The sequence below is a fragment of the Chiloscyllium plagiosum genome, unplaced genomic scaffold (assembly GCF_037043375.1).
Source record: "Chiloscyllium plagiosum isolate Xiang-an unplaced genomic scaffold, Cpla_swu_hap1 HiC_scaffold_14, whole genome shotgun sequence".
Lineage (NCBI taxonomy): Eukaryota > Metazoa > Chordata > Chondrichthyes > Orectolobiformes > Hemiscylliidae > Chiloscyllium > Chiloscyllium plagiosum.
In genome coordinates, this window is record NW_028270152.1 from 45522759 (window position 1) to 45540610 (window position 17852).

The 17852-nt window shown below is 39.2% G+C and overlaps 1 protein-coding gene across 2 annotated transcripts in view; it reads left to right on the forward strand.

Moving 5' to 3' along the window:
* atxn7 (ataxin 7) overlaps window positions 1-17852 on the forward strand; it is a 141359-nt gene that overhangs the window by 119833 nt on the left and 3674 nt on the right. For both annotated transcript variants that reach the window (XM_043708266.2, XM_087994408.1), the window contains 6 exons: window positions 491-762; window positions 6251-6333; window positions 6921-7186; window positions 12982-13177; window positions 14344-14465; window positions 16505-17483. In XM_043708266.2, coding sequence (XP_043564201.1) covers window positions 491-762; window positions 6251-6333; window positions 6921-7186; window positions 12982-13177; window positions 14344-14465; window positions 16505-17483 — 1918 coding nt within the window. The remainder of the gene's footprint in view (window positions 1-490; window positions 763-6250; window positions 6334-6920; window positions 7187-12981; window positions 13178-14343; window positions 14466-16504; window positions 17484-17852) is intronic.

Here is a 17852-nt window from a genome sequence, read left to right on the forward strand (position 1 = left end):
TTGCAACATAGATGCTTCCATTAGAATGGAGGTAAATAAATCAGATGGACAATATATAGGTTCGCGGTGTTGCAACCCTGGAAGTGGCTGCCTGCTGTATTCTCTTGTTTGCAAACAATTTGTTGCCCAAGCTACCACTGAAGTAGATAGGTGAGTGAATGGTGAGTGATTTAAAAGGGAAGTGGATTTGTGTGCAACTGTCCAAAAGTACAGATGTTCATTTATAGACTCAGTTGCTTTATGTACAGATGCTTATCTTTTAGAAGTTGTCAGGCTAAGGTATTTCCTGGTTCAGACAACATTTATGGAGTGGCGACCATGGTTAGGAGGTTGACAAACAATTGGTATTGCTAAAGTATGCATATTTTTATAAGGTGAGTTTGAAATTTTATAAATATTTTTAATTCCTGGAAAAAAAATTATTGTGGAGCATATGGTTATGTTAATCTTTTTGATGCAAAGTATTTCATTTAAACTCATCATTCTACAGCATGACTTCAGTGGTCAGACCAGAGAAGATGCATCCTAATGTGAAGATTGATGGCACATCATTGAAAATGATGCCAGTTCCTGTTCATTCCACCACTGTGAATGCTTCAATAAAAACTGGCCTTAATTGCCCTACAATACCAAAGGCACCCCTGCCCTCCACTGGACAGATACCCAATGGTAAAAATCTTCTGTCAACTCCTTCATCCTCAGAAAAGAAACTTGAAGATGCTAAAAATATCAAGAAATCCTCTTCTCATAAACGACTGTCAGGTGAGTCCGAATAGCCTTTTATGGTGCAAAGGAACTGTTGTAACTTCTCTCAGATGTCAAATAATTTGTTTTTAAACTCATTAGCTACTGCACAAATCTTTTTTAAAAACCCAGCATTTAAAGAGAGAATTAGAGGACAAATAACCAAATCTTAATTATCATAATAAGGGGAGGGTGATGAGCCAGGACTTTACAGAATTTTGCAATAAAAAGTTAGTGCAATCCAATAAAAGCTACATATTTAATTATTGCATGTCAGTAGGATCAGGTTTTCTTTGAATTTGAAGTATTGTAATGGAAATTTCATTGTTCAGTTAATGTTCAGTTCATCCAGTTCAGTGGAATAGCCTGTTAAGTTGGTAGAGGTGCCATTGTTAAGACTTGAGAGTGTGGTACTGGAAAAGCTCAGCAGGTCAGGCAGCATCCAAGGAGCAGGAGAATCGACGATTCTGGTGTAAGCCCTTCATCAGGAATAAGGTTTGTGGGCCTGGGGGCTGAGAATTAGATGGGAGTGGGGTGGTGTTAGGGGAAGGTAGCTGTGAATGCAATAGATAGATGAAGGTGGGGAAAAGGTGATAGGTTGGAGAGGAGGGTGGAGTGGATAAATGAGAAAGGTGATGGACAGGTCAAGAGGGTGGTGCTGAGTTGGAGTCTTGAGACGGGGATAATGTTGTGGGGAGGGGAAATGAGGAAACTGGTGAAATCTACATTGATCCCATATGGTTGCAGGGTCTCAAAGTGGGATATGAGGCATTCACCAGTTTCCTCATTTCCCCCCCCCCCCCCCCCTCCCCACATTATCCCAGTCCCATACCTCCAACTTGGTACCACCCTCTTGACCTGCCCACAAGCTTCTCCATCTATCTGCTCCACCCTTCTCTCCGACCTATCACCTTCCCCCCCCACCTTCATCTATCTATTGCATTTACAGCTACCTTCCCCCAACCCCACCCCACTCCCATTTAATTCTCAGCTCCCACGCCCACAAGCCTCATCCCTGATGAAGGGCTTATGCCCAAAATGTCGATTATCCTCCTCAGATGCTGCCTGACCTGCTGTGCTTTTCCAGCATCTGCAGTCCTCATTTTCTCCCATTGTTAAGACTTCTGTTCTAGTTGCTGAGTTAAAGTTTTGAAAAATCGAAACCTGTATGACTTCAGCATTCTAGAATAGCCATGATTTCTGAAGTTTGGTGCATAAGCAATCTAGTTGGATGGTTTAAATTATGTTTGATCAATTTGTTCAGATATAGTGCGTCCTAATTCCAGGGCAGGTGGGACAAAACCTTATGAAAAGAAACAAGTTAAAAGGAAACTAAAATGAAAGAATGTAAAGTTTGCAAATCTCAAGAATCTGGGTAAATTCTAGTGAGAATCTGGGTAAATTCTAGTGAGAATCTGGGTAAATTCTTGTGAGAATCTGGGTAAATTCTAGTGATTGCATCAATGTTTCTGCCCTTAAGTGATTCTGACTTTTAAGTAGGTGGAGAGATGAGGGCAGATTTTTCAAGGGTCAAAGGAAAATTTTTGGAGTAGCGTTCCCAAAACTCTGAAGCACTTAGTAAATAGCAAGGTCAAAAACAGTATTCAAGTGGGCCTGAAAACAGGCATGTGCTACTTTTGGTGAGAAAACAAAAACTGCTTCATTTCATGACGACAAGAGCTGGCAAGGTATTCCATTCACCACTCTCTCATTCACAACTCTCTCATTCACAACTCTCTCATTCACAACAATGCTTTTTGAGTTTTTTTTTGTTTAGAGCCAGTCCTTCATTTAAAAAAAACTGAATTGCAAACTCCTCTTCGGTGGCTATATACACTCCTTTTGTATTAGCAACTTGGAGAATACTTGAAACGTGCAAGTTCATTTGATTCTTGAAATCTTATATGCTTGTCTATTGAGGTTTTAGGCCTAGAGTCTTGGAGGCTTTTTCTTGTCTAATGAGTCATATTCATAAGATTTAAGGTAGTCATGGAAGAGGACAAAGTTGAACCATGAATGAAGGTTCTAAATTGGGGGGGGAGGGATGATTTTTAACACAAGAATGGGTTTGGCACAAGTGAACTGGGAGCAACCTGTAGGAAAATCTACATCCAAGCAGTGGGAGTTATTCAAAAAGGAAATGGCAAGAGTACGCAGCCAGCATGTTCTTCAAAAATGTGAGGAGGACAGCCAGTGCATGAAAACCTGGCTGTTGAAGAATGTATAAGATTGGGTAAGGAAAAATAGGGAAGTTTATGATAAATATTGAGGGTAACAGATAAGTTTGCAGGTGTGGGGGGGGGGGGGGGCAGATTTTAAAGGGGACATAAGGAGCAACTTTTTCACGCAGAGGCTGGTGTATATATGGAATTAACTGCCAGAGGAGGTGGTGGAAGCTGTTATAATTACAACATTTAAAAGGCATCTGAATGGATATATGAATATGAAGGGTTTGGAGGGATATAGGCCAAATGCTAGCAAATAGGACTAGATTAATTTAGGCTATCTCATTGGCATGGATGAGTTGGATTAAAGTGTCTGTTTCCATGCTGTACATATCTGTGACTCTATGACATAAAAATTGATATGTTAAGTATTAAGCAGGACATCTTTAGGACTGAGGGACTATGGGGCAGGTTGGACAGATGGCGTTTAATCCTGAAAATTGAGAGGTAATGCATTTTGGAAGGACCAAGAAGGCAGGGTCCCTTGGACCCTGGAAAATACTGAGGATCCAAGGGATCTTGGTGTGTATTCCCATGGATATTTGAACAGGACAGGTGAAAAGGATGGTTAAGGCAAATGGGAATACATGCCTTTATTAGTTGAAGCATTGAATACAAGAATAGATTGGTTGGGCTACAGCTGGAGGATTCCTTTTCACTCTGGTTGCTTTGTTATAGGAAAGATGTCATTGCACTAGAGAAGATGTAGTAGACATTCACCAGGGAGTTGCTTGGGATACAGTGACTCAGCCAGGAAGAGAGCCTAAATAAGATGAGTTGTTTTTCCTTAGACGAGTTGAGAAGCAACTTGGAGACCTACAAAGTTGTGGGTGCAGATAGGAAGAAACTTTCTACTTCGTGCAGGGGTCAATAACCAGTGGCTATAGAATTGAGGCAAGGGAAAAGAGGAAAAGTTTTTTTTCACCAGAAGGTGAATATCTGGAACACACTGAGCGAAAGGTTAGTAGAGACAGGAGCCATTTAGCCTTTTAAGAAGTATTCAGATAATATATAAGTACATTTGTGAAGTGACCTGAAATGGATTAGAGTAGATCGATGCTGGATGAATGGTGCAAATACAAAAGGCCGTTGTGTTGTAATACTCTAATACACAGACAAAACATGCTTGTCTGTTTCCATAGCTTGATTTACTGGAAACTCCTCTTCAAGTGACTGAGAAATTCTCCTGTTCTTGGCACATGCCATAGACTGCTTTTAAAGGATTTCAGTGCATTTCTGTGTCAAGTTCTAGACTGGAACTTTAACCCAGAGTTTTAGCTCAGAGGCTGAGATACCACAAGATCTTCCTCCATGAATTTCGTGTACAAACTAGAAAATATGTAGAATGAGCTATCAGCATAGGTAAATTCATAATGCAGATTCTATTGAAATGCCCAGACATTTTCAATTAAGAGAACATTAAAGGCTGTTTGAGGTTGAGTTCATTTTTGTTTGACAGGGAATGGAGAATCATGTGGACAGTCAGGTAGATGAAGTTGAGGCTGTCATCAGATCGTCGGTGATCTTATTGACTGGCAGAGCTGACTGCAAAGAGCCAAATTGCTGCTGCCAAGAAAACTGATTTTCTTGGGGCATAATAACTTTGTTACAATTAGCCTGTGTCAGAGTTGTTGGTTTTTGTATGAGATGTTCTTTTTGTTTGATTACCACTAGTCACTGTAAAACTTCAAAATGTACCCAAATCTGTCAGTAAAGAAACCAATATATCGGCTACTGAATACTGCAGTTGCCACACATGGATTCTTTAATTATTCTGAAAGGCTACTATAAGTATTTTATCAACATGAGACAGAGGTTGGTGGATTTAATTTGACGTTTGTGTTGAGGTCAGGGAGGAGAATGTGTTAGTGACCGCAGCTTTTGGGGTGAAGATGACAATGTCCAAAGGGAGGGAATCATTGGCAATTCCGCTGGCATGAGAGACATAAGTTAAATGATTTTTGTTATCCCACAAAGGTTGTTCTTTTCAAAATGTTTGTGGAAAAATTAATATTGTCAGGTTGGAAGCAGATTTTTGCCACATACTTTTTTATTTTGGTTTTCAATAACTACTCCCCATTAACTAGTCAAAAACTGAAAATCAATAGTACTTTTAAAATGTATTTGATACAGTTCTATACAACAGATGAGTAATAGCTCATAGAATTCAAGGGGCAATAACAATATTGATACAAAATTGACTGAGTGGCAGGAAATAAGTGATGGTTAATAGATGTTTTTCATGCTGAAAGATGGTTTGTAGTGGAGTTCCCCAGGGATTAGAATTAGATCCCTTGCAGTTCTGATAATGTTGTAAATCTTGGTGTATAGGGTGTGATTTCAATGATTGTGGAAAGTACAAAATTTTAAAATGATGCAAATTGTGAAGGAGACAACTTCAAGTAGAACTTCAAAAGGACATAAAAGTGTGGTGTGGGCAGATTGGTGGTTACTGAGGTTCAATGTGTAGAAGTGTGAAGTGATTCATTTTGGTAGGAAGAGACACAATATAAAGCAAGGGGTACAAGAACATATATGTATGTAAATCATTAAAGGTAGAGAGAGTAGTTAGTAAAGCATACACTATCTTGTGCTTTATGATACCGTACAAGAGCAGGGGAGATAATGCTGAATTTTGATTAAGACATCAGCTGGTGTATTGTCTACAGTTGTGGATGCCACACGAGGAAGAATGTGAACACAATGCAGAAGAAGTTTACAAAAATAGTTACAGGGATGATAAATTTCAGTTGTGAACATAAATTAGAGCAGTTGGAACTTTCTCCTTAGAGGAGGCCAAGAGGAGACTCGACAGACGGCCTCAATCACGATGGGCCAGAACAGGAGATAGCAAGAAACTGTTCAAAACAAAAAACTGGATGCTGGAAATCCAAACAAAAAACAAAATTGCTGGTGAAATTCCATAAGTCTGGTAGCATCTACAGAGAGAAGGTAGAGTTTAAAGTTTTGGGTCCAATGACCCTTCAGAACCGTTAGCTGTTATACAAGGATTGAGAATGAGAGGGCACAGATTTAGTGATTTGCAGAAGAAGCTAAGCAATTTAGGAAGAAATTTTCTTTTCAGCCTGAATGCTTTGAGCCTGAAATGCACACCTGAAAGATTCAATTAAGATATTCAAGGACACACTAGATGATTGTTTCAATTTATATAGTGTGCAGGGCTATGGGGAAATGGCAGAAGATTGGCATTAAGTATTAGTGCTCATTTGGAGAGTTTGGCCTTCATTGGTATACACTTGTAACATTTTCTGTTTTATTAGAGCGGGAATTTGACCCAAACAGACACTGTGGTGTTCTCGATCCTGAAAGCAAGAAACCATGTACAAGATCTTTGACATGCAAGGTAGGTTACTGCTGAACTTGAGCTGTTTCCTTGCTAAAGGTCCATGATGGGTTGACTTGCATTGTCACTTTTGTGAGAACATAATTATTCTTCCACTAAAAGCATAATTTTCAAATATAATTGAGTTGGTTTTGCTAATAAAATTTCATGTCATCTTTAATTTTATAAACAAAGCAGCATTTGGGAATACAAAAAAAAGCTAAATGAGAAGATTTCAAAATTTACTAGAGCAATTTCCTTTTCTCCTACTGACCCAAAATCTCTGGTAGATGAGTTGTATTAAAATCCTGAGGAAACATTATTGCAAAAGCAGTTGATGTGAAATAATATTTGGTATTCCTTGTAGACAGTAAAGGATTACTTATTCAGCTTGTGAAAATTTACTGATTTGTATTTGATATTTTGATAGCTCTTTTCTAATATAACAATGTATGTATCAAGCATTAAAATGAAACAGTTAATGTAAATTAGATTGTGTTTACTATGTGTAAGAATAGTTTAAGGACCAGGTAATGTTACATTTATCAGAAACGTTGAGGTAAATGCTCTTGTAACACCTGCGTTTGTGTATTCTTGGAAACTTTCAGACACATTCCTTGAGCCAACGGAGAGCAGTACCAGGTCGCAGGAAACATTTTGACCTTTTGTTGGCTGAGCACAAAAACAAACCCAGGGAAAAAGAATCTCATCGAATCTCTGAGCATCATCACCAGGCACCCCTTCTCAGGGAATCACATCCCTCACCATCTAAAACTTCCCAGGAATTGCATCAGAATTCCCATGGGAATATTACATCGGATGTAAAACAAATGGTGTCTGGCAAAACCAAACTTCACAATCCAAGTCTTCCAAGGTAAGGTGACTTTTTGACTTTAATGCTGCTCATTTTAAATATTGAAGTCCATGTAGTATGGATAACACTAGTGAAAGTTTCAACTACTTATGACAACTGAAAGATGTTGCTGGAGCATTTTTTTAAAATAGGGCAAGTAATGATAAGTGACAATTCTAGGTCAGTGAAACTTAGACATAACTGCAAAGTAAATTTGATTTAATCCTGTATGCCACTCAAAATTCTGTCTTTGTAAATGTGTCTGAGTGCTGGAATTAGGGTTGTAATCCAGAATTGTCCTAACGCCTGCAGGTGTGAAAGGTCAGGGAGTAAACTGGGAGAAAAGTTGATCTTTGAAAGGCATTGGAGCAAAGATTAAATGTTAATTCAAAACTTTTAACTACAAATACGTCTGAAATGGGGTAAAGGGTTATTTTGATGAGGTGTAGCTGAAAATCTGAGACCATGTCATGACATCAGCATGTCCATTGAGAGCCTTCACTCCTAATTTGGATGATATTTGGTGCGGAAAGTTTAAGTCCGACTAGAGCAGTGCCTCTGAAGAAATGTGGAAATAGAAACTTGAAATTTGGAGCTTACACCATTCAAATTATAGTGTCCTGTGCAGCTACAGCATGACCTCTGGACTCCTATACTGAATGCGCTGACCAGTAAAGACAAGCATACTAAACGCTGCCTTCACCATCCTCTGCTTTCGAGGAACTGTGAACCTGCACCCCAAGTGTTCAGCAATACTCCCCGGGACCTTACCATTAAGTATACAAGTCCTACCCTGATTTGCCTTACAAAAATGCAGGCCCTCACATTTATCTAAACTAAACTCCATCTGCCACTCCTCAACCCATTGGTCCATCTGATCAAGATCCCATTGTATTGTCAGATTGTCATCTTTGCTGTCCACTACACCACCAATTTTGGTGTCCTCTGCAAACTTACTAATTATTCCTCCTATATTCAAATCTAAATCATTTATGTAAAATGATGACAAACAGTTGACCCAGTACCGATCTTTGTGGCACACTGCTGGTCATAGGGCTCCAATCTGAAAAGTAACTCTCCACCACCACCCACTGTCTTCTACTTCAAGCTAATCTTGTATTCAAATGGCTAGTTGTCCCTGTATTCCATGTGATCCAATCTTATTAACCAGTTGACCATGTGGAACCTTGTCACGCACCTTCTTGAAATCCATATAGATAACATCCATGGCTCTGTCATCATCAATCATAGTCATCTCTTCAGAATACTGAATCAGGTTAGTGAGACATAATTTCCCACGCACAAAGCCATGTTGACTGTCCCTAATCAGTCCTTGCCTTTCCAAATACATGTAAATCCTGTCCCTCAGGATTCTCTCAACAACTTGCCCACCATCAATGTCAGGCTCACCAGTCTATAGTTCCCTAACTGTTCCTTCTCACTTTTCTTAAATAGTGACACCACGTTAGCCACCCTCCAGCCTTCTGACCATGGCAATCGATTATCCAAATATCTCAGCAAACGGTCCAGCAATCATGGTCCCTAGCTTCCCACAAAGTTTTGGGGTCACCTGATCAGTTTCCAGGAATTTATCCACATTTATCCGGTTTTTTTAAGACACCCAGTACCACCACCACCTCTGTATTATGGACACTTTTCAAGAAATCACTGTTTCTTTCCCAGAGTTTTCTAGCTTTCTTGTCCTTCTCCACATTAAATGTTCATCCGAAATAACCACTTAGTATCTTCCCCCATCTCCTGCGGTTCCACACACAGGTAGCCTAGCTGATTTTTAAGGGACCCAATTCATTCCCAAGTTACCCTTTCGCCCTTAATGTGTTTGTAGAACCTCTTTGGATTCTCCTTAACCCTACTTGCCGAAACTATCTCATGTCCCTTTTTGTTTTGCCCTCCTGCTTTCCCTCTTGAGTATACTCCTACTGCCCTTATTCTTTTAACAATTCACATGATCCCTGCTGTGTATACTTGATATATGCTTCCTCTTTTTTTTCTTGACCACCGCCTCAATTTCTCTAGTCATCCAGCATTCCCTAGATGGACCAGCCTTCACCTTCACCCTAACAGGGACATATTGTCTCTGGAAAGTCCTCTCCGCTCCAGGGCATCTCTGCAGGAGTCCCTCAGGGTAATGTCCTAAGGCCAATCATTATCAACTGCTTCAGCAATGACCTCCCTCAATCATAAGGTCAGAAGTGGGGATGTTCGTTGATGATTGCACAATGTTCTGCCCATTTGCAATTAGATCCTGAAGCAGTCCATGATCAAATGCACCAAGATTAGGAGAATATCCAGGCTTGGGTTGATGAGTGATTAGTAAAATGCAGAACACGCAATTGCTAGGCAATTACCATTTTCAATAAGAGACAATCTGATCACTGCCCCTTGATATCACTGAACCCCTCACTATCAACATCCTGGTGGTTATCATTGATCTGAAACTCGATTGGACTCTCCACATAAATGCTGACCACATGGGCAAGTCAGAGGAGCAGAGATGCAGTGGCAAGTAACTCACCTCCTGACTCCCTAAAGCCTGTCCACCATTTACAAGTCAGGAGTGGGATGGAATACTCCCCACTTACCTGGATGGGTGCAGCTCAAACAACACTTGAAGCTTGGCACCATCCAAGACAAAGCAGCCTGGTTGAATTGGCACCACATCCATGTCTTTCACCATTGACACTCAAGAGTAGCAGGACTGTTACCTCTCCATAAGATGTACTGCAGAAATTCACCAAGATTCTTAGATAGCACCTCCCAAACCAATGACCACTTCCATCTAGAAGGACATGGGCAGCAGATACTTAGGCACACCACCACCTACAAGTTGCCCTTCCAAACCACTCACCATTCTGACTTGGAAATATATTGCCATTTCTTCACTATCACTGGGTCAAAACCCTAGCATTCCCTCCGAGGGCGTTGTGGGTTCACCTATAGTATTTGGACTGCAGTAGTTCAAGATGGCAGCTGACTACCACCTGAAGGGCAGAAAGGAATGGGCAATAAATGCTGGCCAACCAGTGATTCTCACAAATGAATGTTCAAAAAAAATTCAGAATTATCAGATAATACAAAAATTACACTTAAGAACCTTATGTTTGACATCAGAATGAGACGAAAATTTTCCTAATGCAAAACATTTCAACTGAATTAAGTTGAATGTTCCATTGTTTTAAAATACAAGCATACAAACAAGAAACATGAGTAGGCACTTGCCCTTCAAGCCTGCTCTGCCATTCAGTAAGATCATACCTGAATTGAGTTTACCCTCAACTGTACATTCCCTCATATCCATGATTAATTTCACATACCCTTGGCAATCAAGAATCAACCTCTACCTTCAAAATATTTGAAGATTCTGCATCAATTGCCTATTGGAGGAAGAGAATTCAAAAGCCCTCCAAGGGGTCGACAAAATATCTTTTAATCTCTCTCAAATAGATTACCTCTTTTTTTTAAACTATGATCCCTAGTTCAAGATTTTCTCGAGAGTAAACATCCTTTTGTCATCCACCTTGTCAAATCCCCTCAGGATCTTGTGTTTCAATTACATCACCTCAGACTCTTCTACACTCCCAGAGGATACGGGCCTGTCTAGCCTTTCCTGATAAAGCTATCTATTTGCTCATTACAGGTATTAGTCCAGTAAGCTTTCTCTAAGCTTATTCCAACATATTAACGCCAGTCTATAAGTACTCCAGATGCAGTCCCACCAATATCCAATTCACCTGAAGCGTAACATGCCCACATTTGTTTTTAATTCCCCTTATAGTAAACTATAATATTTGATTAGCTTTGATTACTTGCTGTACCTAAATGCTAATCTTCTGTGATTCATATACTAGGACACCCAGACCTCTCTGCATCTCAGCTCTACAACTTCTTGACATTTAGATAATAGCTTTTTTTGTTCTGTCTGCCATAAATGGAAAGTTACTCACTTTTCCCATGTTCCATTTGCTTGTTCACTTCACCTGTCTATATTCCTTGGTGTGCTATTTTTATCCTCTTCAGAATTCACTTTTCTACTTACCATTGTCATCAGCAAATGTAACCATCAATACTTTGTGGTCCCTTCATAGAAATCACATATATATAAATTGTAGAGTCTAGGCTTCAGCATCAACCCCTGAGGCATGCTTCTTGTGACATCTAGTCAGCCTGAAAAAAGCCCGCTTATCCCTACTCTCTGCTTTCTATTAGCCAGCCAGTCTTTTATCCATGCCAATATGTAACCTCCAATACCGTGGACCTTTGCTTTCTGCAATAACCTTTTAATGTTGCACCTTATCAAATGCTTTCTGAAAGTCTAAGTACAAAATATTCACTGGGTTGCCTTTGTATACAGCTCAAGTTTCTTTTCAAAGAATCACAATAAATTAGTCAAACATGCTTTCTCTTTGACAAAACCATGTTGGCTCTATCTCATTGCCTTGAAGTTGATTAAGTGCCATTTTATAATATTTCTACTAATACAATACTCTATAATACAATTAAATGCAGCAGGAATGGGCCCTTCAGCCCACCAAGTCTGTGTCGATTCCTAATCCTTATTTAGACTCGCTACTTATTGCCAACATGTGGTTTCTATTCCTCTGTTTGCCTCCCGTTCGTATGTCTATCAAGATATACCCTAAATGCCTGTTCCACCAGGCCTATCTGCAGTGCGTTGCAGGCACCCCACCATCCTCTGTATGGAAAAGAGTTTTCCTGCACTTCTCTGCTAAATTCCCCCCTCCCTCACCTTGAGCCTGTGCCCTCCTGTAATTATCCTTACCATCCTGAGAAAAAGCCTCTGACTACCCACCTTATTTGTGCCTCTCGTAATTTTGTAGACCTCTATCGGGTTGCTCCTCAGTCTCCGCCTATCCAGTGAAAACAATTCAAGTTTATCCTACCTCTCCTTATAACTAAAACGGTCCAGATGAGTCAACATTCTGATAAACCTTCTCTCCACCTCTCCAAAGCACTTATGTCCTTCTGGTAGCGTTGTGACCAGAACGGCACGCAATATTCCAAACGTGGCATAACTCAAGTTTTATACAGCTATACCATAACTTGTTTTTTAATATCCAGTACCTCAACAAATGAAGGGAAGCGTGCTGTACACCACCTTTACTACTAATAGATTTTAATATCTTCCCTCTGACTGATCTTTAAGCTAATTGGCCTGCAGTTTCCAATTTTTTGCCTACCTGTCTTTTTAAATAAAGCAGTTACGATGACTATTTTCTAATCGAAAGGAACCTTACCCAAATTGAATTTTGGAAAATCTAAGCCAATGCATCAACCATCTCTGAAGCTACTTTTGTATCCTTAGGACTAGGGACTTGTCAAGTCATAGTTTAAACACTTTTCTGTACAGCAAAATGGTACATATTAAGGGAAATGCATGTACTATATAGTGATGTTCAATGGCATGGAATTATGACTTCTACATTTGAGAATAAATTTACTCCTTGTTCTTAACCTTGGAAACTTTGATTTCTGCAAATTGTGTGATATTTTTGTATTGTTCAATATGATGAAAGTAGTGGATTTTAGTGGCAATCTCTTCTTTACCATGACAGCGTGAGCACAACAAAACACTCCAATTATTACAATGTAGTAGTTGCCCCAGATACATAATCTCTGAGGAATTTAATGCATTGAATACAATAAATCTTCCATGACTTGTAATCCTGTCAAACTGATCAGGTTTTCATGCCTTTTTTTTCCCTACTAACACACAGACTCATGTGGTATACTGGACTGGATTGCAACAATGATCACTAAATGACTTTCTTTCTCAGGCCTGCCGGTTGTACATTACAGCACAGTGGCAATACCACTACTGACACCACACCGGTGTGCGAATCTCACCCCTCATTAGTGGGATCAGACTCCGCATCCAGGTTGTCTAGTGATGAGGGAGAATGTGACGATAAAGAGGAATCTGCAGAAAAACTAGACTGCCATTATTCTGGACATCATCCTAGACCAGCAGCTGTAAGTTTTAACAAATTGTTAATGAATTTAAACTGGACACAGCTTGTTTTTGTGTGTTAACTCTCTCTTGACGTTTCTAGTTTTCTTTTAAAACCACTGTATGGTATCTACTTAGAATCCACACGTTCCTGGTAGTTCTGCTGGCATCTTTACAATTCTCCTGAAATTGGTATAACTGCTAGATAATTTTTAAGAAAAGCTAGCTTATAAAAACAAATTGTGCTAGAAGCTTGCAGGCCTTCAAGCATGCATGAAAAGTTAATTTTCTTTTGAGCACATGGAGACCAAAGGCAAGTTTTTAAAAATCCTTTCTAATTGTCTTTTTTCACATTTACTAAGGCACTGACTGACTGACTCTGTACCCCAATATAATTAACAAGTGGTGCTATTTTAAGTCATTTTGAAATTTGATAACACTACTTGAGAATTAAAGCTGCTTTTTATTGTGTGTGATAACAGTTTCAGCTGTATTGTTTTAACTCCACTAATTTATCAGTCTTAATCATATGAAGATATCTTTATCCCACATTTTATTGAAAAAAAATCTTTCTTAAACACAGGCCAGTTGTGCTGATGGAACATTTTGGTGAATTGCAAATGAATTTGAGTAGAAACTCCAGAAGGAAAGACTTATCTAAATAAGTAATTGAGGGATGACTTATAGAGGTTTACAAAAGTATGAGGGGCATGGATAGGATAAATAGACAAACTCTTTTCCCTGGAGTTGGGGAGTCCAGAACTAGAGGGCATAGGTTTAGGGTGAGAGGGGAAAGATATAAAAGAGACCTAAAGGACAACTTTTTCACGCAGAGGGTGGTACATGTATGGAGTGAGCTGCCAGAGGATGTGGTGGAGGCTGGTACAATTGCAACATTTAAGAGGCATTTGGATGGGTATATGAATAAGAAGGGTTTGGAAGGATATGGGTTGGGTGCTGACAGGTGGGACTAGAGTGAGTTGGGATATCTGGTCAGCATGGACAGGTTGGACTGAAGGGTCTGTTTCCATGCTGTACATCTCTATGACCTTAAGTGGAAAGTCTTCACCTGGATACAAAACACATATTAAGTCACACAGCAATACTTAAGCTTTATATGTTAATTGCAATGCATAACCAATAAGGTTTTTTTGTGAATCTAATAGCTGGACTTTTTGTTTAAAATTAGCTTTGCACCTTTGGAAGCCGGCAGGTTGGCCGAGGCTACTTTGTCTTTGACAGGCGATGGGACCGCTTTCGATGTGCACTTAGCTCTATGTTTGAAAAGCATCATAATTCTCAGATGTGGAAGTAAGTATAAAACAAATGATCGGTTATTATCACTTTAAGAACTTGCACTTATTGCACCTTTCGTGAGCTCAGAATGTTACAAAAATAATTAGCTAAAAGAGATTTGCAGTGAAAATTGCAGTGTTTGGCAACAGGGCAGCCAGTGTGTGCAGTGCAAGGTCTTATGACCAAAATATGATGATGACTAGACATTGTGGTTGTGTCATATTGTTTCAAGGATACTGTTGATCGGGGCACTAGAAGGAAACCCATGCTCATCTTTGGATAGTGGCATCGGAGATTTGTTATTCACTTGAGAGGCTAGGCCAGACCTTTAATTAAGATCAACGCCATAGAAAAATTTAGCACAGAAAGAGGTCATTCGCATCTGTGCCAACTTGAGTGAACTAACCACCCGTTCTAATCCAACTCTCCAGAGCCTTACAGTTTAAAGTGCTTCAGGTGTATGTCCAGGCTTTTTAAATGAATTGAGGGCATACTCCTCAACTGCTAAACAGGATAGCCAATTCCAGGCACACTCCATCCATTGGGTGAGAAAGCTTTTTTTCATATCCCTTCTAAACTTTCTACCAATCACCTTACAATTCATCTGGCCCTGATGATTCATCCATCTTCAAGACTGTCAGTTCCTCCAGTACTTTCCTCCTCACTATGCTTGTTTTATCTTAATATTTCACAATCCTCTTTAACTAGAATGTTTGCATCATCTGTCTGCTTTTGAAGATGGAGACAAAATACTAATTCAGAAGCCTGTCTACATCATTTGCGTGCACACAAGTTAACATTTACATCTCTGATAGGCATATCTTTTCCTTAGTCATCCTCTCGCTCTGATAAAGCATTCTTAGATTCCCTTTTAATTTATCCAGCCAATTTGTTTTGTGTATCCTAATCTCCTTTTTCACTTTATCCTGTACTTACTATACTCCTCTACGCTTATTACTTTTTTTTAGCTTGTCGACATGCTACTAGATTACCTGGATGTTTTAGATTTGATGGTGCCACCCTTTTTGCTTTGTAGGGGCATGTCTACGTAAACTGTAGAATCTCCGTTTTGAATGCATCCACTGATTTTCTCCTTCACTGAGCTGTATCCAGTCCAGTTTTGTCATATGGATTTCTCAGCTTTCTTCCAATTGCCTTCCCCAGCTTAAAACTTTTACTCCTGTTCTATCTTTGTTTCTTTGCCTTATGATGCTAGATTGAACTGTACTTTAATCACTATCTCCAAAATAGTCACTCACTGCTACTCAATCCATTTATACAACTTCCTTTTCTAAGACTAACTCTTGAACATTTCAGCTAAAAGATTATTTTGGTCATTAATATCCTGGAGTCTCCATATTGGCACTTGAATCCACAACTGAGAACTCAGCCCTAGTACTGAGCCACGATTGATACTTTAAAATTTAAATACCTGGCTTTTATTTAACTCTGCTGATGATTTCCTGGTATAAACAATCCTAAATCCAAAAAAATGGCATTATCCTTGTTTTAAATAGATACATCTACTAGATGAGGTTTTAAGGTAGGTCTTAAAAGAGGATAGTGAGGTACAGTTATTGGATGGGAATTCCAGAGTTAGGGCCTTAGCAGCTGGAGGCACCAGCCCCTTTGGTGGAGTGTTCCTCAAGAGATCAGGATTAGAATGATGGGAGTATCTTAGAGGGTTGTGGGACTGGTGGAGGTCACAGAGGATAATACGAATGGAGCGAGAGTGAGAAACTGTTAATTTCAAAGACAAAGTAATTTTTTTTTAAGAAAACAACAAATTCTGAAGTTAAATATCTTGTTTAGTCGAAGGATTTCTTAATTTTTAAAGTTTAAAATTCAACGAAGTTGTAAAATTTCAATTAAATTTTAAATGAACTAAATCTTAATGGTTTTTAAAGATGTGTAGTTTTATCCTTAATGAGTAATATGTGAAATCATTCAAGTAGTTATAGAATGGATATTTTTATGACAAAAGGTTACACAGTCCTCTTGTTTAAAGAATAATGCTATCTGAGCAAAGTAATTTTGTTTTTTTTTTCTTTCAGAAGAATTCCTCCTGCAGTGGAAAGCCCTACTTCAGCACAGTCAAGCCCATATGTTACTAGCACAAACTCTACACTGTCACATTACAGTGTTAGTGCTACAGGTTTTATTCCCTCTACGTCGTTATCATCTTTGGCACCTCCAGTGTTGGTTTCTTCTCCATTTATGTCACCCATTGAAAGTAAATCTGTGCTATCATATGCAACTACTCTAAATGCTCACCCTGCTGCCTTGGGCGTCATGGACCCTGCTTATTGTATGCAATCTAGACATGTGTCTTCACCTTCTGTGATGCCTTCTGGGCTTTCTTCAGTTCCTTCACCCGTATTTAATAAACCTCAAAAAATGAAACCCAGCAAGTCTTTTAAACCTAAAGATCTGTCATCTACCAGCAGTAATAGTAATAGCAACACCAGTAGCAACAATAACAGCAGCAGTTCTGGAAAGAAAAGAAAAAATATTTCTGCACTGCCACTGCATTATTCTTCCACTCATTCCACAGAATCTCTGAAGAAAAATTGTGTGAATTCTGGGAGCTTGGGGACCTCTTTCTACTCATCTGTCACCTCATCATACAGCAGCGTGCACAACGTCAGTCTAAATTGTACAAGCAAGATGAACTCTTCAGGCCTCAAACATGACCAATCAGGAAAAGGACTCCAAATGGGGATTCCTGCAGAATCAATTAAACGAATGAGTGTTGTTATGAACAGTAGTGATTCCACTCTTTCTCTCGGGCCATTTGTTCATCAGTCAAATGAACAGACTGTAAATTTACATGGTGGCTTTTCACACCCACATACCCCACTGGACAAACTGGAAGGGAAAAAGCGGAAAAGCTCACCAGGTTCAAGTACCATAAATAGTGGTAACAAATCGAACAAGATTGCCAAATCACCTGTGGTAAACAATGTTCATTCAAAACATCCCAACGTGATCCCAGGAACACCAGGGCTTTCCAACAACACTCTCCTTCATCAGGTATTTCAGTCCTGAGAAATGAAAAAGTGAACTGCAGTACTTTTTTCTGAAGTGTTTAACAAATACTAAATTGCATTATGATTGTGCAAATATTTCTGTCTTGAAGCTTTTTTCATGAGTTTCTGTTCTGGACTGGTAATGTTTACCTATTTGCTGGAGCAATCTACAATTCTTAGAATCCGGCAAGGATGGTCTGCATTTTTCAGTCATATTTAATTGTAAACTTGCCATTTACCCTGTACTGTAAACAAATTGTTAGAAATAAGTGAAGAGCATTAAAAATTTATAAATTGATATGAGTTAAAGGGACTGTATCAACCAAATATTCCTTTTCCTCACACTACCTCATCTTTAGCAAAAGCAGTGCAG